At 41.6% G+C, this 24,641-nt stretch overlaps 1 protein-coding gene across 1 annotated transcript in view; it reads right to left on the bottom strand.

Moving 5' to 3' along the window:
- Positions 1–20,813, bottom strand: part of LOC124616038 (mitochondrial proton/calcium exchanger protein) — a 97,091-nt gene extending 76,278 nt beyond the window's left edge. The window contains exons 1-2 of the mRNA XM_047144268.1: positions 20,675–20,813; positions 19,991–20,502 (exon numbers count right to left, since the gene is read on the bottom strand). Coding sequence (XP_047000224.1) covers positions 19,991–20,502; positions 20,675–20,735 — 573 coding nt within the window. The 5' untranslated portion in view covers positions 20,736–20,813. The remainder of the gene's footprint in view (positions 1–19,990; positions 20,503–20,674) is intronic.
- Positions 20,814–24,641: the final 3,828 nt, after the last annotated feature.

A 24,641-nucleotide genomic window follows, 5' to 3' on the forward strand; every position in this document is an offset into this window, starting at 1 on the left:
GCCCTATGAGGGGAAAGTTTCGTAGCTTGTTGCACAGCTAGAGGAGAAGATGGAGATGCTACCATTTACAATAGCAGTGCTGAACTTGAGGTCACATATCTGCATGGCCATGTGTGTCTTGGAGCAAGACGTAGTAAGAACAGTACTGTAAGTGCCAGATGGTAGAACACAGGGTTTCCAACTAGCCAACAACTTGAGAGCAACCAGGTAAGGTACTTTTTTCCTTCACCTTTATCTCTTAAGACAGCCCACTCTTCGAGATACACAGGATAAACTCGGGAGGAGCCAGCATGTCACAATTGCAGTTGATACAGCAGGGAGGAGGAGTGGACAATCACCCTCATGGGCATCCCCACTCCAAGCTACACATTTGGCCAGATGTAGACAAGACACTCGAGTGTGGTTGTGTCGAAGACACTGGCAGCAATGCATCAAGTTCAGAATGTATGGTTGGACTGCGATATCTTCATATTCTGCTGTGATCTTTGACAGAAGCACCACTCTATCAAAAGTGAGAGAAAGAGCGTGTGTGGGCACTAAGGATGGATCTATCTTCTTCATCACCCAACTAGCTGCAATGATGCCCTGATCAGAGAGGTATGTTTGGATTTCTGCCTCAGTCAGACCATCGGGCAGCCTAGTATAAATAACACTACGGGAAGAATTCAGCGTTCGATGGGCCTCGCCATGGAGAAGATAGCCATGGAGGAGCGAAGCTGCAAGCAGTTGTGCTTGAGAATCAGAAGTAGCTTCCAAAAGCAACGTGCCATTGCATAAACAATAGCAGGATTTCACAGGGCCAGCTATTGCATCAACACCTTTCTGGATAATAAACGGGTTTACCGTAGCAAAGGACTGACCTCCTTCAGGATGTGAAACCACAAGGAACTGTGGTGAAGCTGGGAGAGTCTTTGAATCATTAGCCTCATTTCGTTTACATTAAGTAGATGTTGATGGTGAAGAAGACGACTGGCTCATTGCAAGAAAAGCCCTCATGACTGCCAGCTCCTTCCAACTGGGGCTCCCCTCAGAAGGGAGTGCACCTGCCCTAGGTGACTGTTCACACCTCAGGTCACGCTTCCCAAACATCTCACAGAGAGACCCATCACCCCTCCCTGGTCCTGGTTTGTACCAGGGGGTACATGCAAACTCTCAACTGGGGATGGAAATTACGTGTTACCCAGTCACCTGTTGTGTGTCAGACACATGGGCTGCCATTCAGGAGTGCACAGGAACGAAGAAGAAGAAAATGAGGAACCTCAGATGCCCACATGGAGGAAGGACAGGAAAAAGCAAATGAAGAAAGAACAAAAGAACGAAAAACAGTGGAAAGCCTATTCTGATATCGGCTACTGAAAATGCAGAACACCTCTCCAGAAATATCCCACACATGTTCCCTGACAGGGGGAAAAAGAACAGTAAGAGGACAGACATGCATCAGGGAAGAGAGAGGATGCTGCAAAGGCTGGGGCCCAGCAGTAGCCAAGTATGAACTCGCCAAACAGTGGCGAGCCCCCTGAGGGCATCAGGAAGCTTGTGCAATGATGGAACAAGTGTGCTGAAAAATGTTAATGTACATGTCCTACATGCGTTGTAATAAAAGGTATAGGTACATTATGGATAATTTTTTGCTTACCCTCATATCAGATGACAACTGTGTCTCCAAGAGTAGTGTAAAAAAAAAAAAAAAAAGAGGGAATAGGTATCCAATAACCCATTCTTCTTTAATGAGTTTAATACTTCATATATGAAGAGGTCATTTGTAACAGAGGTTTGTATGTGGGGGGAGGGGGGATGGAGGGGAGGGGGGGGGGGAGGAGCAAGCGGCAGCATGTGCTCGCATCTCACATTTAAGGGCACTCAACTGTGAGATTATCTTTACCCTATAGTTAAAAAGCAAAAAAACGAAGTGCAACTAAAATTTGTTGAAATTTTACTCACTGTCTTATGTCCAACCATACATTCAATTCATCAATCAAACTCTAAAAAAATTAAGTTTGTCCATTGCCCTAAAATCTTACTAAAAAGCATTTCACAAATCTGAAAATTTGTACCAACTCTATCTCGTTGTCAACTAAAAGGGCTGATCCATAGGTAGACGAACCTCTGCTCACTTGTCAGAATATAAAACACAGTCAGTTAAAACATGGAGTTGATTGTCCCTGGGGGAGGTGGTATGCCGTTGCCTTTCTCTGACCTCTGAACTAACGTACCCAGCCCATTGTAGATGGACCTACAGTTTAATGTGGTCTCCGAACCAAGGTGCAAGTCAGCATTTTTACATCAACAGATATTGCCAGAGGCGAAAGAAAAGAGAGGTGATACACAAAAATCTTAGGACTGACAGGGGATCAAATCAGGGACTTTGGGATTCATAGTCCGGCACTTTATCACTGAGCCACTGACCAATACTTTAGTGTGCCCTGAATCATCTGATAATCACACTGAGCCTCCTTGGTTGTCACATCTGCTGATTCAGTTCCCTGAATATCAATGTATTTTGTTAACCAGCAGAATAACACTTCGTTCCACAACCTTTGTAGCTATTGGGTGCAAATACTGTGGATATTAAATGGCACCCACGGAGCCAATGAAGATGAGGATTTTTGCAACCGGAATAAATCTTGGCTGCTACAGCTTGAGAGAACGTGTGTCATTCTACATCCTACAAAGTAAACTCCTTACGTAGATGGATTTTGATAACATACAGATGGAAAACCACATAGCAGCCATGTGAGTGTCCCTGCTTAGACTCATCTATGAATACACAGTTCTGGAGCTCATTTAAAATTTCACATGTCACTGAAATCTCCCCTGCACTCCAAAAAATGTAAAATTATTATGAGCCTTTTATAGTAATCAGAATGGCATTTCATTCCAGTCGCTAGTATGAGTGCCAATGGGTCATACTCTACACAGATCTGAAATGGTCACATTGCTTGTGATAATTTGTGAACAAAGGTTCCATATCAGGGTGAACAATGATTTCCTATAGAGATGATTCTGGAATGATAAACTTTTGTACCTGACGCACCATGAGGAGCTGCCACTGGATGATATGTGGTGGCCACCTAGCTTCAGTGCAGACACTAGGTAAGGGTTGGTTGTGGATTAGGGCACAAAACAGCAAGGTAATCAGCCTCTCGGTCAAGAGGCAACACATCTTCAGTTTGTAACATCAACCAGAAATTTAATCACATTATTAACATACATATGAGTGGTAAAATCGAGGCACTTGCAACCATACTGATCCCAGAGCTGGGAAATAATTTACGGGGAAGTACAAAGGTTTCGTTGGCTGAGAGGTCTCCCTGGACTCATCTGTGCTGATAGAAACCCCACCTGCATCTGATCCATCACCAACCAATCAAGGGTGAAGACAATTACAGAGTAAAGGGTACATCCTGTCCGGGAGATTTTTAATAGTATGACTGAGAAGGCTAAAAATGTAATTGGCGTCAGTTAGATTGATGACAATAAAATAAGCGAGAGAAATAATCAGGTCAGCAGGAGGGTGGACCAGGCAAGCATCCCCTGGGACTCTGATTGTGATGAGGGCATTCGCCATTGGTCCCACAGATGCCCCATGCCCAATCTAATTTGTATCAAAAGTATTAAAGAGGGGAACAGTACCTGCTATTCATCAAAGTGCTAACCCTACAATGGAAAACAGGCTGTGACATAAAAAGGGGATAATCAAATCGGAAACAAATTAAAAGAGAGTAAAACTGTGACAATGTTATTTTCAAATGTGTCCAAACAGGACCAAGGTGCCGTTATTCTTTTCTTGGTTGCCGAAGGACAAACAGCAACAGACGCCCACCAGAGAATGAAGGATGTCTACGGGGCACTATGCCTGTCAAAAGCTACCACTGTGGAATGGTACCCCAACTTCATGACCACACATCCCCATATAGAAAGTGTTGTTTTACCAACTCAAGTGAAAGACATTTGAGCACCCACCCTTTAGTCCTGATCTCTTCCTACATGATTATCATACCCCCAGTCCCTTAAAAAAGGATGGGAAGGGTCAACAATCCCTGTTGGATGAGATTCTCTAGCAGGCAGTAATGACTTCTTCACACAGCAGGACATTTAGTTTTATCAAACAGGTATCTTCAACATGGAGCATTGGTGGTTGATTGATTATTTGGGTTGAGGGGGGTGCTTGACATCATGGTCATCAGCACCTGATGAAAAGTCAGCATGTACATCTCGTGGGGGAGGGGGGAGGGGGGGGGGACTCTCCCCACATACAGATCAGTTTATAATGTATTAAAGTCTTCCGCCCTTCCCCACCAATTAAGGGATGTGGCCTGACAGTTCACAAAATTTCACCACCCGTGTAACACTGGTATTGGTATCTGTGAGGATGGTGTCAGATCTCCTGTGAAACTGAGAGCTGCCCTAATATCAGTATATAAGACACAAATAGCCACAATGTGCTGAACTGAAAGCGACATATCACAAACTTCACGGAGAGGAAGCCACGTGTGAAAGGGCTATGCCAAATAGGCAGTCTGGTAAGCGGAGCCCCCTTCAAGCAGCGAGGCTGACATGTAGTCCACCAAGCCTTTGTGGTTGATTTGAGTGACCACAGTCTGTTGTCTGTCACCTACAAGCATTCAGTCTCCCACTGATGGATGATGTGTCTGTCAGAAAATGAGATGATGGTGTGCAACGGGATGGGACATTGACGGACAGCACTATCCCAACATGCTTCCTAGGCAGCTTTGTCGACCATGTCACTGCCCTGTATCCCAATGTGGCTAGGTACCCAGCAAAAGATCACCTACCTGCCATGGTGTTGGAGGCACTGTAAGGAGTCACGAATGAGTTGAATCAGCGAGTCTACTGGATACATTTGGTAAAGTGCTTGCAGTGCACTAAGAGAGTTGTAACAGACAAGAAACCTTGCACGGTGATGTCTGTGAACCCTCTCCAGTGCCATCAGAATGTCATATAACTCCGCATCATAATTTATAAATTGTTCTGGAAAATGCACTTTAAAAACTCTATCAGGAAAAACAGCAGAACAACTGCGAGCATTCTCCTGCTGGGATCCATCTGTATAAATAACGATAAAACTGTGGTACATACTTAAAATAGACAAAAACAAAGTTGTAAAAACAAAATCCGGAGAACAAGTTTCCTTGTATTGTGTCAAGTTTAAAATCACTTTCGGCATCTGAGGACGTCAAGGCGGCAGTGCATTCCAACCCTGGGTGTGTATTTTGTTGCTCGAGAGATCCAGATCCTTGAGACAGTCTGTAGCACGTGTACCAAATAGCTTGGTAGCTTGGGGGGCAATTCCTGAACAGTCATTCAAATGTGGGTTGGACCACTGAACTAAATGCCAATGACTGAGGTGACGCTGAGATTTTCACTGCCTGTCGAGCCAAAAGGATATGTTGCCGAATCCAGAGTGGTGGTTCATCAGCCTCTGTAAACATACTCGGAACTGGGCTGGTTCGAAAGGCTCCAGTCAATATCCGATGGGCCAATCCATAGACCACACTGCTATAATCTAAGCATGATCGAACAAATGCCCTATAAAACTGCAGGAGGCGGGACTTGTCAACTCTCCCACCAATCTAAGCATAATCGAACAAATGCCCTATAAAACTGCAGGAGGTGGGACCTGGCAGCTCTCCCACCAAGACATTTCAAAATATTCAGTGACTAGACGCCCTTTGTTCGTAGGTCTTTAGATGAGGGAGCCAAGTTAATTTCAAGTCAAAAATAACCCCAAAAAGCAAACAGTGAAAATGTAAAATATTGTCCCCCATTATGAGCACTGGTTGGTTAAAACTCCGAGGAGCGTCATTAAAATTGACGCATGTAGTCTTCTCTGGTGAGAACCAAAAACCAGTTATCCGGGCCCACATTTCCAGCCTCTTAATGGTCAGCTGTAGCTGCCTCGCCATCGCTGTAAGATCAGGCGAAGAGTAGAAGATTGCTAACTCATCCACAAACAAAGAGCATTTGACAGGTCTCCTGACTGCAGAGGAAATGCCACTGATAGTTATGGAGAACAATGTGACACTGCCCTCAGGCACCCCATTCTCCAGAACATAGCAATCAGACATGGCATTGCCAATGCGATAATGAAAATACCAGTCCTCAAGAAAGGATTGGATCAGAAGTGGCAGGCATCCACATAGTCCCCATCCATGAATTTGGCGAAGGATGTTGCACATCCAAGTAGTGTCATATGCTTTTTTGAGGTAAAAAAACACCCAAACCAAATGGTTTCGGCAAAAGAAGGACTTCTGTATTGTCGTCTCCAGTAGAATTAAGCTGTCAAGAGTGGGACGATAGTGCCTGAAACTGCACTGGGAGCGGTTCAGGTGATCCTGGGATTCGAGCACCCAGATGAGGCAGCAGTTGACCAAGCGCTGAAGAGTCTTACCCATACAACCGGTAAGGGCAACACTGGTGGCTATCAGGGGTGCTACATCCTTGCCTGGTTTCCAGAATGGTATTAATATTGCTTCCTTCCAAGTCATGGGGTACTGTCCATCAAACCAGATCTGAATGAAACAAGAGAGGAGCTGTCCTTTTGCTTCAGGGCACAGATGACAAAGCGTGGCATAATGGATTTCATCAGGACCTGCAGCAGTGTCTCTGGCTGCAGACAAAGCTGATTCCAGTTCCTACACGGAGAACGGAAGGTTGTAGTCTTCCTCATTATGTGAGAAGAAATTGAGCTTCCTCATCTCTGCAGTCCTCTGGAGCACCTGAAAAGTGGGAGTTTGTCTGGATGACTTAGTAACAGTAAAGAAGTGTTCAGCTAAAATCTGAGCCATGTCTTCTGGCATGTCCACCGAGACCCCCTTATTTGACAAGGCCATAAGGGGACGTGACCTACCATTGCCTGAAATCCGTCTTATTGATTCCCCAACTTGCGCCATGGAAGTGGACCGTTTAATGGAAGTCGTGAATTCCCTTCAGGAAGTCCTCTTCCGTTCTTTGATCACGTGCCCTGCATGTGCTCTCGCAGACCTGAAGGCATGAAGATTGTAGTTGGGCAGTGTTTGAAGTTCCGAAGAGCTGTTTGTCTAACCCTGATTGCCAATCAACAGTCGTCATTCCACCAAGGTACAGACCATCGTCTGAGGCGGTTACTAGACCTGGGGATGGACTCTACAGCAGCCTGTGGGATCTGACAAGTGATATGGGCCACCGCCACCTGTGCACAATTCTTTTGTTCAAAAATAGCCTGTCGACTGTACTGTAACCAATTTGCCTTTGTGTCATCCATCTATGCGGTCTCCTGTTGGCCACCGTCCTAGTTGACAGTCGGATTCACACTGGAAAGTGGTCAGTAGAATGTAAATCTGAAGCCACTTCCCACTGAACCGAGTCTGTAATTGCTGGGGAACAAACAAAAAGGTCGATGGCTGAAAAAGACCCCGTAGCTGTGGAAAAGTGAGTCATCTGACCCAAGTTCAGATGGCAGATATTCTCAGAATGGATGAGTTGTTCAATCATCTGACCCCTGGAGCAAGTTGTAGCCGAGCCTCACAGCACATTGTGTGCACTGAAGTCCCCCCCCCACAAGGAGGAATTTGTGTGGGAGTGCGCGGAAGAGTTCTGCCGGAGTGTCACATCCAAAGCATCATTAAGGGGCAGGTACATGGAACACACTGTGATATTAAAGGGTGCGAGAACTTTCACAGAAATTGCTTGCATGGTCGTGGTAAGAGGACAGGCATCTGCCATCAAGGAATATGGTCACTCCACCTTTAGCCCTGTCTCCAGTAGTATTGTCCTTCCTGTATGCGTGGTAGCCCATAAAGCTGGTGTGTCTGTGACTAAGATGCGCTTCTTGTAAGCAAATACAGGAAGGTTTCCCCCGGACCAGTAGCTGAAATTTTTCCAGATGTGGCTGATATCCGTTCAAACTCCACTGCAACACAGAAGTCCCGGTCACAGCCATTGATTAGCGATAGTTGTCCTTTTCCTTCTCTCTTGGAGGCAGTGATTTACCGGGAAGGTCAGGGGGAACATTAGCCAGTTCCTTGCCCTGCGGTTCCTCCGATTGGAACTCCATATCCTCAAGAGCAAAGTCACTGTCAGAAAGAGAGAGAGCTCGCTGATCCAGAGGTTTAACTACTGCTTTCTTGGACTTAGAACTACTTTTCGAAGGATGTCTTTCTTTACTGACAGGAGGAGCTGGTTGCCTGGGTCGTGGGGATGACTTAGTTGGTTTCTGATGTTAGGTGGTGGTATACGGCTTAGGTGGTAAGCCTATTGCTGACAGCTTCTGAACGACATCAGTTTCAAGTAGAGTCTTTCCCCCACAGGTACACCGACAAGTGCATGTGCTCGTATTTGAATCTGTGGTCCGAGTTTGTGTGGAGGCAACACACTTAGTGACTGGTGTCTTAAGGGCTGATACAAAAGGAGTAGCAAAAACCAGTGGTTGCACAGCTTTGAAAGCTTTTTCAGTTTCACCATATGGTATGCGTCTCTTTACTTTCAACTCCTGAATTTTCCTTTCCTTGGTGTAAACCCCACACTGGATGATCCCCAGAGCAGTTTACACATTTCAGAGGAAGTGTGTTAGAATTGCCTGACTCGTGAGCTGAGCCTCCACAATTGCCACATGTAGCCTTCATGTAGCTACATTTTGTATGCAGTTCCACCTGAGATAACTAACCCCAAACTTAACAAAAAATAAAAATTTTCAAATTTCAAAAACTCATAAAAAATTAAGGAAACATTTGTAAGTGTTCTTGCTCTATATGAGCCTAGTAGTGTATGATATCTAACTATAGTAAAAAAATAGACTCTCAAATCACTTCTTGATTTTTTATTTTTGGGCCTAAAAAGCGGATTTTTGAAAATTTGTATACCAAATTTTGGAAGTCATTTTGGCTTGTTATTTTTGAATTTAGAGTATTTTGTGTAATAGACAATGTTGTAGAGGACAATTTTCTAAAGCAATCATGTCAATTGCAATGTTGTAACTTAATCCAGTGCAGAGATTTTCGTATTTTTGCTAACGTCTCTAAACTGAAACATCGTCACATGCTTACAAACAAAAATGGCCGCCATTCACTAAAGGTCAAAGGTAAAATTTTTTAAAAAATGTTTTGAACTTCTCAGTTTTAGGGTAATCACACACAAAAAATTAAAGTATTTCAAAATGGTCAAGCAACCAACTTATTTTTACTGGACCACTTCATTTGGATTGACCCATAAGCAAAACAAGACTGCAACAAGGTGTTTATGTTTAGAAAAAGCCTGTCGGATTGCTGTTTCTGACCTAAGCAGATGATCATGTGGTGGACATTTAAAGATATTCATTGACCACACACACACACACGCACGCACGCACGCACACACACACACACACACACACACACACACACACACTGCTGTGTTGTAATGGAAGGAATAGAAAAGGAATAGTGGTCTGTGTAATTGTCCAGAAATAAAGCAGCACTGGACTGGACTCCTTATCATGGACATCATGCTATTTATGGCATGGTGAAGAGGGTTCCATTTAAAACGCTTCCTTGATGTACACTGCTTTACTATACCAGTCTGTCAGACGAAACTTCACCAATTAGGTACTTAAAAAGCTGTCGGGATAGACAAGAACCATACGAGTATGGGTAGAAAACCATGAAATCTCTACTTATGGAGTTTTTGAGTACACTGTGCCTTCTAGTATTATCACATGCCCTTTGTACATGATGAATTATGCTAAATAAACAGAGTCTCAATAAGAAAGTCTGTTGTATGTCTGATTCCAAAGGGTCAGGCTGTTGGTGGTAGATCGGCAAATCTTCAGCCCACATTGACAGTGGCTGCAGGATCATCTGGTCTACAGTATCCAGACCAGACCAGACAATGGCTGACCATTCACTCCGAGTTCTTTCCTACACAGTGCAGCACTGCAATGCTTCTGAGACCTGTTCTGTCCTTCCCTGGAGTGAGAAGGGGGGCACCCAAACTGCCTCCTTCCATGATTCAAGAAATGGAACTGCGGCCATATTTTATTAAAAGTTGTAGAAGACTGTCCTTTGGTTTACTTCCAAGATGTTGGAGTATACTGTACTTGATTCATTCTGCAGTTGATCAGTGTTTGAACCACTGCAGAACTACACACCTGCTTCTGATTCCTATGTAGCGTTTCTTCACTCCAAGGCTGAAAAGATGCATCTCTGGCATGGTAGCCACATGCTTAATTTGGTCAATCCATTCCTGGATACTGTCACTGTGTTCAAATACAAGGTCTGTTCAAATAAATTCCAGAACTTTGCCCATAAAATTTTTCTACGCTTATATTTTACATATTGTGCATGGTCTCCTTTGAAATACTCTCCTCCACAATTAATACACAGTTCCCAAAGACATTTCCAAACACGGAAGCTGTCTTAGTACATCTCTTGCTAGATCACGCAAAGTGCTGTCTCCGAAAATTTTCTTTTATCTCATCTTTCATTGCAAATCTTCATCCTTTCAATGGGATTTTCAATTCTGGAAATAAAAGAAAGTCCGCAGGACACAGGTCTGTAGAGTATAGAGGATGAGGCAGTACAGAGATTTTGTTTTATGTGCAACTGTCATGCACCAATAGGGATGAATGTGCAGGTGCATTATTGTGATGCAAGAGCCATGAATTGTCTCGCCACATTTCAGGCCACGTCGTTCTCACATTCTTGCAGGCATCGTTACATGTCCTGATAGTACCATTGATTAACAGTTTGTCCTTGTGGCATGAATTCATAATGAATTAATCCTTCAAAGTCAAAGAATACTACCTGCATGGTTTCGACATTTGACCTGACGAGCTTTTCTTTGGTCTTGGGGAACCTTTCTGAACCACTGTGAAGACTGAACCATGGTCTCAACATCATAACCGTAGACCCGTGTCTTATCACTAGTTATGATTCTTTTAAGGAACATCTCGTTCTCATTTGCGCAATCCGAAAGCTCTTCAAAGATATCTTGTTTTGTGTGTGTGCTTAAATTTTTATAGGGAATTAGTAACTTTTTAGCTCAACAGATTAAAAAATAATCAGAAGGCTTAATTTAAAGTTATTTGTTCATTGCCTTAACAATACACTGCATCAGCCAAAATGAAACTCCACTGTGAATGCTGTTCTCAAACATGGGATGAGTTGGTTGATGATGATGTTAAACAGCTGCAAATTGCTCTGACTACTGTCAAACGATTGCAGCTGCTGTGAACTGGTGTGTTGGAAGAACTCCTGTACCAGAGGTACATTAAGTGCTATCCTCTCCCGTAGATCCTGTATCCTCTGCAGAAAGTACAGGATCTGTAATTAATTGTCTACTTGACTGCGTGTCAATGGTAGATCTCCGTGTTCTGTGGATGCAGACCAGGGACAACTCAGGGTGTTGCACCGATCCCCCAACTACCAAGTATCTGAGGTGCTGTCTTTCACTAAAACTGAGCCAGTGGGGTACACTTCACCTGTTTTGGGGAAAACTGTTTTGACCAGCATCAGGAGGAAGCAAATGCAAAAAGGTACGGGTCTATTTTGGTGTGTATATCTGGGGGGCTCATTCAACATGTTGAAGATGCTATTCCCACAGCCATGGAGGAGACTGGGTCCAATTAGCTGAAGATTGTGGCGCATTAGAACAAATAATGCCTATTGTCTGGACTCCCAAGATCATTCTTGGGCCATTCCAGTGACTGGCAGAGTTTCAACGAAGCTCACAATTGGCAGCATTGCCCCCAGAACTGATCGTGGCCCTTTGTTTCTGAGTCGAGTGGAAGGACTGAACCGAGACTTCGAAAGTCCTGTGCCAAGCTAGGCTGCACTTCCCGGACTTGTGCCATACGGTTCAGATCTGTAGGGTTCCCCTACATCTACATTTATATTATGCAAGCCACCCAACGGTGTGTGGCAGAGAGCACTTTACATGCCACTGTCATTACCTCCCTTTCCTGTTCCAGTCACATACGGCTCACGGGAAGAACAACTGCCAGAAAGCCTCTGTGCACGCTCGAATCTCTAATTTTACATTCGTGATCTCCTCAGGAGGTATAAGTAGGGGAAAGCAATATATTCGATACCTCATCCAGAAACACACCCTCTCGAAACCTGGACAGCAAGCTACACCACGATGCAGAGCGCCTCTCTGGCAGAGTCTGCCACTTGAGTTTGCTAAACATCTCCGTAACGCTATCACGCTTACCAAATAACCCTGTGATGAAATGTGCTGCTCTTCTTTGTATCTTATCTATCTCCTCTGTCAACCCGACTTGGTACGGGTCCCACACTGATGAGCAATATTCAAGTATAGGTTGAACGAGTGTTTTGGAAGCCACCTCCTTTGTTGATGAACTACATTTTCTAAGGACTCTCCCAATGAATCTCAACCTGGCACCCGCCTTACCAACAATTAATTTTATATGATCATTCCACTTCAAATCGTTCTGTACGCATACTCCCAGATATTTTACAGAAGTAACTGCTACCAGTGTTTGTTCCGCCATCATATAATCATACAGTAAAGGAGCCTTCTTTCTATGTATTCGCAATACATTACATTTGTCTATGTTAAGGGTCAGTTGCCAGTCCCTGCACTTCCCTGACACTTTCAGCACAGGGAAGGAGCATGTAGAGGAACTCTGGTTCAAGTTTAAAAGAGTATTTGACCATGCACTGGATAGATATATATGCAGTAGATCAGTTCATAATGGGAGGGAACCTCTGTGGTATACAGTAACTGCAAAGAAACTTCTAAAGAAACAGAAACTACTGCATAATAGGTGTAAAACAAAGTGTAGGGCTATTTGAAAGATAGATACTGAATGAAACACATTTTGCTGTCAAGAGAGCGGTGAGTGATGCCTTCAATGTACCCGAATACTATCGAGTGATCTTTCATAGAACCCAAATAAAATTTGTTCACATGTAAAAGCTGTTAGTGGCACCAAAGTTAAGTGTCCAGTCCGCAGGAACTGAAATTGAGGGCAACAAAGCAAAAGCTGAAATGCTTAAGTCCATTATCAAATGTTCCTTCAGAAAGGAAAAGCCAGTAGAATTGCCCACATTTAATCCTCGTACCACTGAAAAGATGAACAAGATAACTATTAGTGTCAGTGGTGTTGAGAAACAGCTGAAATCATTAAACTGAACAAAGCTCCAGGGCTCAATGGAATCCCTGTCAGATTCAATATTGAATTTGTTGACGAGTCAGCTCTCTTCCAACTATATTCTATCATAGGCTCCTCTAACAAAGCACCATGCCCAGTTCACAAAAAAGGCACAGGTCACATCCGTCTATATGAATGGTAGTAGAAGTGATCCACAAAACTAGCATCCAATATCCATGACACTGATTTGTTGTACAATCTTAGAACATATTCTGAGCTCTAACACAATGAGGTTTCTTGAACAGAATGACCTCCTCAATGCCAACCAGCACGATTTCAAAAACACCGATCAAGTGAAACCCAACTCACTTTTCTCATGTGACATACTGAAAGCTTTGGATCAAGGCATTCAGGTAGATGCAGTATTTCTCGATTTCCAAATGCATTCGACTCGGTACAGCACCTAAGCTTATTTTCAAAAGAACACACATGTGGGGTGTCAAGTGAAGTTTGTGACTGGTTTGGGGACTATTTGGTAGGAAGGCTGCAACATGTTATCTTGGATGGAGAGTCATTGTCAGAGTAGAAGTAACTTTGGGTGTGCCTCAGAGAAGTGTGTTGGGACCCTTGCTGTTTATATTGTATATTAATGACCTTGCAAACAATATTAATCGTAAAATCAGGCTTTTTGCAGGTGATGCAGTTATCTACAATGAAGTACTATTTGAAAGAAGCAGCATAAATATTCAGTCAGATCTTGGTAAGATTTCAAAGTGGTGCAGAGATTGGCAACTTGCTTTAAATGTTCAGAAATGTAAAATTTTGCACTTCACAAAATAAAGAAACGTAGTGTCTTATGACTATAATATCAATGAGCCACTGCTGGAATCAGCCAACTCATCCAAATACCAGGGTGTAACACACTGTAGGGAAGTGAAATTAAATGTCCACATAAGTTCAGTCACGGATACAGCAAGTGGTAGAATTTGATTTATGGATAGAATACTGGGTAAGTGCAATCAATCTACAAGGGAGATTGCTTACATATCACTCTTGTGACTGGTTCTAGAATATTGCTCAAGTGTGTGGAAACTGTACCAGATAGGACTAACAGGGAATACTGAACATATACACAGAAGGGCAGCACGAATGGTCACAGGTTTGTTTAATCCATGGGAGAGTGTCACAGAGATAATGAAGGAACTGAACTGGAAGGCTCTTGAGGACAGGTGTAAACTACCCCAAGAAAATCTATTAACAAAGTTTCAAGAACTGGCTTTAAATGATTACTCTAGGAATCCACTACAACCCCCTATGTATCGCTCATGTACAGATTGTGAAGATAAGATTAGGATAATTACTGCACGCACTGCAGTCAAATAGTTACTATTCCAACACTCCATATGTGAATGTTACAGGAAGAAACACTAATCTCTGGTACAATGGGACATACCCTCTATCACGCACATCACGAGGGTTTGCAGAGTATAGATGCAGATTGTGAGGTGAAGTTCTTTCCTCTATCACGCACATCACGAGGGTTTGCAGAGTATAGATGCAGATTGTGAGGTGAAGTTCTTTCTAATCTTGAATCATGAGCCATGGGACGAACTTGGTGGCAACACAATGCATTCCAAGATGTTGAATCAGGATTTCATGACAATTCAACTGAAATGTTGCATTCTTCTGCAACCTCTCGGACAGTCTGTCTTCGATTGGCACGCACAATTTTACTAACATTCCTGACATGAGCATCGCTGATAGACACAGACGGGCATCCTGAATGAGGGTCGTCTTCAACAACTTCCATCCGGCCATTGTGAGAATCACTCTTAACACTGAGTATGGCTTAAAACACTCATCAATGTAGGCCTCCTGCATCATTTGGTGTGTCTCTAAAGGTTTTCTTGAGTTTTATGCAAAATTTAATGAAGACGTGTCACTCCTTGCACTCCCTCATCTTGAAATTCACAAACTGTGACACAACTTTCTATTAAATACACTGCTGAACAATAAATAACTGACATAAGACAATGTCACCTCCACCAGTAACACGATAAAAACAAAGGTGTGTGCTAGGAAGTCAACCACCTTTCACTCCAACACACCATTGGAATGAAATTACGAATGTTCTGGAATTTTCTGAACAGACCTTGTACACCCAGCTGATTGTACTGCATTTAGTTAGCCTTGCAACACAACCACTTTTTTGATACTGGATGTATCCAGATCAGAGAATGGTCACTGGTGTGAAAGTCACTGACCATCCTCACTAAGCTGTGTCTCATAAGGATAGAGAGCAACCTTGTGATACCTGTAGCAAGGAATGAAGAGGTAGCAATCCTGAAATGAAGCATGCTGTGCCCAGTATGCAAATGACGGTGCTTTTGAAAACAAAAGGAAATCAATAACTACACCCCTGGAGCAGATAGTAGTATTGTCCAATTACACATTGCATTCATTACAGTCAACATGGAGAAATGGTCAGGGAACCTTGCACTGATTTCTTTTAGAGCCTTAACTCCAAAAATGTCATTTTGGGAGTAGAACACATAACATACAAAGTTTCATATCAGCGCACACTCCGCTGCAGAGTGAAAATCTCATTCTGGAAACATTCCCCCCCCCCCCCCCCCCCCCCCAGGTTGTGGCTAAGCCATGTCTCCACAATATCCTTTCTTTCAGGAGTGCTAGTTCTGCAGGGTTCGCAGGAGAGCTTCTGTTAAGTTTGGAAGGTAGGAGATGAGGTGCTGGCAGAAGTAAAAGCTGTGAGGACGGGGCGTGAGTCATACTTGGGTAGCTCAGTTGGTAGAGCACTTGCCCGCGAAAGGAAAAGGTCCCGACTTCGAGTCTCGGTCCGGCACACAGTTTTAATCTGCCAGGATGTTTCATATCAGCACACACTCCGGTGCAGAGTGAAAATATCATTCTGGAAACATAACATACAGTTACTTAACATGGCATATATAATATTACACCAACTATTTGCAAGCTTTGAGTGTGCGAGAGGGGTGGGGTGTGACATGTTTTGTTAACTATGACTGATAGACCAGCTTAAATTCTCCCCTCAGCAAGGAAATCTGTTTTGTTGGGGACTATATCTATGAAGTCTTATCAGTAAGTCAGATGTATATCAAACATATGAACTAATACCATCCCTTTTCTAACACTTTCAATTCTTCCATGTGTGTCCTGAACTGAATTCATCAGTGATGGTTTTCTACATTTGCTTATACTCTCATTGCCGTAACTGCAAACATGCAATAGCTGATGATTCAGTGGAAGGTCTTCTTATTACCTCCAACAGACTTTATACGCTACACTGCTACTTCTGTAGATTTTCTTTCAACCCATCACCCAAATTAAGTGAGAGGTAGTCTCCTGGTTTTTGTATAGCACTTTTGTGTTTCCTTTTGTCTTTTATCTTTTATTGGTGGAGACAAACAAGTTTGCTTACTGTGTTACGTATCAATCTTTGTTGTTATGAACCTTGCTCTCTGCCTGGTATCAGAGTGAAAATATGGACTGTTCTGCAACTACTGTCTGAGTAGACATGTTGATTTTTGCAACAGGCATCTTGGTCACTGAAGCAAAAGATGATGAGCAAGATGGTAATGGAAATGATTTTCACTATTTTTTTCCCCCTCAGCTTAAGGAATTTGCTTGATGACCTATTTCTGGTAACTCTTTTCCTCCCTAAATATTTTGAAGTTTTGTTTTCATGAAAAAAACTGATAAAATCTGTAAGTGAGCATGGGAGTCCTCCTTTCTGAGCCGTATCACTATATTTGCCACACATTACCTGACCATTACATGGAAGCATTGTGTAGTTGTATTACTAATACTTAAAACACATTGAAGCCTACTACTCACCCACTTAATGTTTCTGAAATATGTAACTATTCCTTCTACTATTCCTTCAGACCATTCCTTGGCATTAGTTGTTAAATGTCATGGTACGAGACCATATATTTGTTTGAGTTAAGGAAATTACATTTTGCCCCATCGTAAAACAGTGTCCTCAAACCTCTTTTGCATTTAAAGAGCAGGTTACCATGTTTAAAAATGATCATTTCAAAAAATAGTGTACTGTTCCTAAGCTGTTTTCCTGATTTTAAGCATGTCATTATACAGTGTAATGCATTTTGGATATAGGAAGGAGACACTATTGAACATCTATTTTAATCATGATAAATACACCTTAATACACATGTCCCCTTTCAGGTCCACTACTTACATTTATCTGTTACGTGGCTGTAGAATTTTCTTAGTTGGTAGGGTATTAGTACCAGGGAAACAAATGTTTAGCCAAAGAAAGCCCAATGTGCAAAAGTAAGACGAATACAACTGATGTGCAGTGCACTCACCAGAGGCTGCCTGTTAACTACACTTGGCCAGCCTCCTTGCAGTGAACAGGAAGCAGTCATTTGATTGGAGTACAGCTAGTCAGAACATCCAGTTAACTGGTGACAAAACAGGAGCTTCTGATTAGGGTGCTCCTTCTGGTTACCTGCAGTAATCTCAGACAAGGCAATGAGCAAACAAATGAGGCAGCTATTTGGTTAGTGTGTGTGTGTGTGTGTGTGTGTGTGTGTGTGTGTGTGTGTGTGTGTGTTTTGGTATGCCTGAACTGGATTTTTGAAAGAATGGAGGACCAAAACAAGCCATATGCAGGTTGTAAGGATAGTCCTACTCCAAAGGTGAAGGAACATGTAATCTCTATTTAACACAATGCCGTACAGAAAGGAAAGCATGTTCATGAAAACTTTTGAAGATGATTGTCTGCATGCAAAGATACCAAGAACTTCTAGCAGGAACTGAATGTACACTGTATACAGTATTAAACTTCCTGGCAGATTAAAACTGTGTGCCGGACCGAGACTCTAACTCGGGACCTTTGCCTTTCGCAGGCAAGTGCTCCACCAACTGAGCTACCCAAGCACGACTCACACCCCGTCCTCACAGCTTTACTTCTGCCAGTACCTCATCTCCTACCTTCCAAACTTAACAGAAGCTCTCCTGCCAGGAAGTTTCATATCAGCACACACTACGCTGCAGAGTGAAAATCTCATTCTGTATACAGTATTATTCAAAACTCATGTCCCATAGGACAAATGGTGAACCAGAACACCACTGACAAATTTTCAGAGGTGGTAGTATGGACCAAAACCAGAAAAAAATCCCAGTAAACACGGGATCTAAAATGTATACCTTAAGGGCTATGAGCACTACATCTTCATCATACTGTGAAACAAATCTCTTCTATTGCAAGCTCTTTGCTGTCCATATTTTGAGAGGTGTTAGCATGGACCAAAACAAGGAACAAGTGTCCAGTAAACAAGGGCTCTAAAATGCATACCATAAGAGCTAGGAGTAGTTGCTCAGTACACGAGATGTGTGTCATGGTAGTTCATAGCTCTTAAGCCACGCAATTTAGGGCCGTTTCTTACTACACATTGATCCTTAATTTGGTCCATAGTACCATCTCAGAACGTTTCTCAGTGGAGTTCTGGTTAACCCTACTTGCCCTACAGAAAATGATTTTCCAATAATCATGTATAGTGAGCCATTAATGAGAAAATGCAATCTGTGCATAGTGTCACATACTGAGCTGTAAATCCAGAATTGTTCTTTCCATGTTCCTCTGCAATGAACTGGCAATACAACTAATTTTTTTTAAATTGAGAAAAGTGAATGAGTGTTCTTATGTGTCTGATCAAGCCAGGAGGATACAGTGGCAGGGCAGCATATACTGTGTGTGGTGTTGTAGTATTGGCAACTCTTTTGCCTTCAGCACAAATTTCATGTGACTTAATGCTGTAATAGTAAAAGGAAATTTATGGTGTCCACAGCAGTTGCATCACTTGAGAAGATAATTTTAACAACGCACACAATTAACAATGGCAACTGAACACAACGAAACACAAGAGATTTATGATATGCCATGAAAGCTATCAGCAAGAACTAGGAAGATGTGGGAAAAACTAATTTCCCTGCCAAGTATGAACTGTCACATAAAAAACTGTGGATCACATTTTACTGACACAGAGTGCTCAGTCTCATGTGACATGAAGTGGAAAGAGCAGCTGACACCAAACTATAACAATAACAACACGCTGTGCAGTCCTGTGACTTTTTCCTCCCAGCTTTTCCTGGATTTCATAGCACTGTATTGCATTGCTATCTCCTGACAAAAGGATGATTAGAAAACTAGTTTATATTTTTGATTCAATGGGTGGTACTATCAGTAACCATTTACCACTCTTCTGTGTATCTGTAATGCACAAAAATTGCATCAATTTAATGGTAGTCAATTAAAAAATATATTTTACAGAAATAGTAAATAATACCTAATTATTTGTTCTGCATCCCTCAGAGTTTCTCTACATCAAGTAAAATATTTAGCGATGAATAGCTCAGGAGCTATAGTGCGGAGTCTGACCACTGCTTACAAATTGTTACACCATGTCTAACTGCAGACTATACAAAGAACTACTGAAACCTGATACACCTATCACAATGCTGTCTAGGTTCAACTGAGTGACAAACTACAGGCTGAAACTGCCAAGATTGCTGGGGGTGGGGTTTTTATTAGTTATCACAGTTTTACCAAATGTTGTCCTCCAAACGGACATTAGATTTTCCTTTTGCATAAGAAATATGAAGCATTAAGAAAGTGTGTGATTTTGAGAATGAACGCTAATAGTATGCATACATTTACGAGTGAAACTCGTTAAATGACGTTAGATAAGACATTCACTAAAGTTACAAGCATGAAATGTGAGGTGGTTTGCTGCTAGGTCTACTAAACTAACTTACAAGAACTATAGTGTTATTTAGAAGTATCGTGAATTATATTTCACATACGGTAATGTAAGTAATATGAGAAGTAAGACTTACAAGCCTATGTTCCCGTCTCGTTAAACTCTTGCCCTGCAAAATTCTCCATGACAGTTTCAGAGATATTTTAATGTCAATAAACAGTAATCTGAATCCGTGGTAATAATGAAGGACTTCATCCACTATCCTCTGTCTTATAGTTTTCTTAACTTTCACTGGCACTGGAGCATCTGGTGGCTTCTCTCCCTCCTTTAGTTTACTCTTTATTGCTTGAACCGTTTCTTCTACCTTTGACGATGGTTTTAGGGGCGCTTCTTTCCGAAGAATCGGGCCGGCATAGAATCTTCTCACAAAAACAGCACTGTGAGGTCTATTTGTTCCGGCAACATAGCCGGAACTGAATTTACCTCTAGTATTCGTTTGTACGTAAGCGAGAGAGCTAGTCCGTATTATTTCGGGCAGTAACCACTGTATATTCGTTGTGTAACAGTGTTTCGGTGTTAATAGTAATGGAGCTAATCGTACCGTTGGATGTTTCGCAATCACATTTCGCTGATGACAACCACAGCATCCTGCAATACACAAACAGGCATGTCAGTCCGAAACAAAAAGTAAGAGCATGACAACAAATTACAATGATAAACAATGACAAACACAGAAGAAACATGACATCATTTCGCACATGCTCCTTAGATAATCACACATGAAAGTATTGAATACGCATACAGACACGTGCGTAGATACCTTTTGCAATATTTTTCCACTGACGAACTAATGACTTTTGGGGGATGGCCAAACTATACATGTTTCACCTAGCCGCAAACACCAACACGCACAAGAGCACTGCCATCACTGATCATAGATTCCGTATTACTTTCACTGAACTACCACCAACTCGAATGAACTAAATTACATATCGATAGTAACAAAATTGAAAATCTTCATCTCGTGTTCGTGCGGTAGCGTTCTCGCTTCCCACGCCCGGGTTCCCGCGTTCGATTCCCGGCGGGGTCAGGGATTTTCTCTGCCTCGTGATGGCTGGGTGTTGTGTGCTGTCCTTAGGTTAGTTAGGTTTAAGTAGTTCTAAGTTCTAGGGGACTGATGACCATAGCTGTTAAGTCCCATAGTGCTGAGAGCCATTTTTTGAAAATCTTCAGCTGGCTCGTTTCGGATTTATGTTTTCCATACAAGTATAACAATAATATGTAATTCATGTGCTCTGCGAAATCAGATCTCCATTTCATAATATTATATGGGAAGTCTCTGCGACGAACCACACGAAAATTCAAGTGGATAAATAAAGAAAATTTCTAACTCAGCCAGGATGTCAATTTGTTATTCACAATCACTGCAAAAAATTTTTAGAATAAAAACTAGAAACCAGTCCTTTTCGCAAACAAAAGTCACAACTGACAGTGCAATCTTCCATGTATAGTCGAAATGAAATATAGATGTCACATACAAACATTTAGATAAAACGTAAGGTTTAACAAATTATTAGTACCCCACTCTAAAACAACAATATGACTGGAATGAAACTTTTACTCAGAGAATTCTGTGATTAACACAGTATAAACTTTGGTTTTTAAAAGTGCAATTAAAATTTGTTATCATTTTAAAATTACGCTTGAAAGCTAATGTGATGTGGGTCGACCTAGAGCTAATGAAGTTTGTCAATATGTGCAACGACAGTTCTTATCATATTCAATAGCAATGTAAAATCTTATGATGATGTTAATCGGGTAAAGCCCGGTCCACACGCAACGATCTGCCTGCGCAGACATTGGCGCAGATGTCTGTACACGCAAAAGATCCCTGCTTGGTTTGTTCACACGACACAAACCCCAATCTACTACTCGCCCGCCATCTGTCGGTGTAGAAAAGAAATATCAGTGGCAAGCGACTATGCTCCCCGTAAACGTCAAAAATTTAATTCAGTTATTATGAAATATAGAAATGGAGGAAGTTCTGTTGTGGTCTGTGTTCGCAACTTGTGTTGCAAAAAACATTCAGTCCAACCGCAGGAAACAGAGAAAGCGGTCAAAATGGTGTAGACAGTGGTTGCTAAAGCGAAAGCAGTTTTCTCACGTAAATTCACTGCGAGAGTTGGAGGGCGAACCTAACAACTGGCGAAATTATTTGCGGATGGATGTCGAAACTTATAATTATCTCTTAAAGCTTGTAACCTCTCATATTATGAGAAAAAATACTTGTATGAGGAGGGCAAGTTCTCCTCATGAACGGCTGGCGGCAACATTAAGATTCCTAGCAACAGGAAGGAGCTACAAGGATTTGGAATTTTCAACTGCAATATCGAAACAGAAGCTATTTATGCTGTCCTGAAGGATGTGTTCTTTTTATAACAGCAGTTAATTTTCTATTATGTTTACACGCAAATATATTCTTTTGAATAAACTTTTGATAAACACATGTGAAATATATTGTTTTACATTACCTTGTGTTCCATTCCTAGCACATTGACACTCCAATTTCATCTTCAATTGTACTCCTGCTTGGTCTGGGCGTTTCTTGATCACTAAGAAAGCCAAGCAGATCAAAATACCATAACGTTGACTGATATACTTGATCTACTCCTACACCAGATCTTATAAATTTCTGATGATATTCACTGTTTGATTTTGTAAATTGTATGATTATTGTTCACAAAGCACTTTACAGAGAAAATGTACCGAGATGGCTTGGTGAGGATCCCAAGCTGTTTGAATAAGTTTCTGGAAGAGCATCTGGAGTGCACTCTTTTTTGTGCAATAAAGACTTCGTTTTGCTCGTGACTGGTTGCCCCAAAATATGATGCCATACGTCATAAGTGAATCTAAATATCCTAGGTATGCAGCTTTAATTGTTTCCAAGTCACAAACCGAGGTGATAGGGGGAATAGCAAATGTTGCTGAATTCAGTCTTTTCTGTAGGTCATTGACGTGAACTGACCAGTATAGACTGTTGTTTATGTGTAATCCGGAATTCAGAAGACTTAACTCTCAATATTTCTTTGTCACCATATTTTATTTCAATATTTTCCTGTTTTTTATTTGCTGTTTGAAACTGAATGAATTGAGTCTTGTTCAGATTGAGTGACAGGCCATTTGAAGTGAACCAATCTAGAGCTTCTTTGAATACAGTGGTCGCAATGTTCTCTTGTCTACAATTGGATGTTTTGTCAATCATAATAGTCGTGTCATCAGCGAACAGGGTGAAGTGTGCTTTTTGTGTCACACAGCATGGCAGGTCATTGATAAAGATGTAACCGACCCAGCACCGAGCTCTGTGGCACTCCACATTGTATTGTGCCCCAGTCAGAGCACACAGTTGCCATTTCAGAATTGTTCAATACTGCCTTCTGTCGTCTAGATATGACTCAAGCCACACCCTTACTTTACCATTTAATCCATAGTGCTCAGCCTTTCTAAGTAGAATTTTGTGGTCTACACAGTCGAATTCTTTAGACAGATCACAGAAAATTCCAATTGGTGACATTTTATTGTTTATGGATTCGAGGAGTTGGTTAAAAATGAGAAAATGGAATGTTCAGTTGAAGTGCCCTTTTGGGTTTCAAACGGATTTTTATTAAGGATTCTATTTTTATTAAGATGATCCATGATACTTTTTAATATTAGTTTCTCTAGGATTTTAGAGAGATTTGTTAACACTGAAGTTTGCCAGTAGTTGGAAACATCAGATTTATCACCTTGTTTGAAAAGTCGTTTTACAATTCCATATTTGAGTGTATTAGGGGCAGTACCTTGGTTAATGGACTCATTAAATATGTGACAGAGAACTTCAAGAATAAATTCGCAGCACTGCATCAGTACTTTGATAGATATAATATTCACACCAGTGGAATGTTTAGTTTTCATTTGCCTTATTACCTTCTCAGTCTCTTTGGTTGCAGTATACGGTACATGCATCACACTAATTCTGGTCTGCACTGATTTTTGTAGAATGTTTAGTTTTCATTTGCCTTATTACCTTCTCAATCTCTTTGGTTGCAATATAGGGTACATGAATCACACTAATTCTGTTCTGCAATGATTTTTGTAGAAGATTCATGGTTTCAACTCTAGACCCTTTACAACCAATTTGATCTGCTACTAGCAAAAAAATGGTTGTTGACTATACTGGCAACTATATCACCTTCATCTACCACACTTCCACTATGACATGCTTCGATACTGTCTGTATCTTCCGTAATTTTCCCTGTATCCCTATTGAACACCTTCCAAATAGTATTTATTTTATTATTGGAAATGTTAATTCCAGATTTAATAAACATTCTCATGGATATTTTAATGACACTCTTTAGGAGGGTACAGTACAATTTGTAGTGCTCCCTATCCTGAGGTTTGTTAGAATTTCTGAGTGAGACATAGAGAACTCTCTTTGTCTGTTGGATATTTTGATTCCCTTAGTGAGCCTTTGTCCCTGCAATCACTCAGACTGGAGTTTTTTTGAAATTCTGTTGGGAAATACAGCTTCAAAAGTGGTAACGAATTCATTCAGATATACATTAAATTTATCATTGACATCTTTAGCCTGATATACTGTGTTCTATTCCTACTGCTGCAAATGTCTGCAGAAAGTTTCCACATTCTAACCATTGATTAGTCTGAAAGGGTAAAAATACTATTGTTAGCTGGGCTTACATCATGCATTGTCAACAACTGCCCACCATGGTCAGATAGGCCATTTAAGA

The sequence above is a fragment of the Schistocerca americana genome, chromosome 1 (genome assembly GCF_021461395.2).
Source record: "Schistocerca americana isolate TAMUIC-IGC-003095 chromosome 1, iqSchAmer2.1, whole genome shotgun sequence".
Lineage (NCBI taxonomy): Eukaryota > Metazoa > Arthropoda > Insecta > Orthoptera > Acrididae > Schistocerca > Schistocerca americana.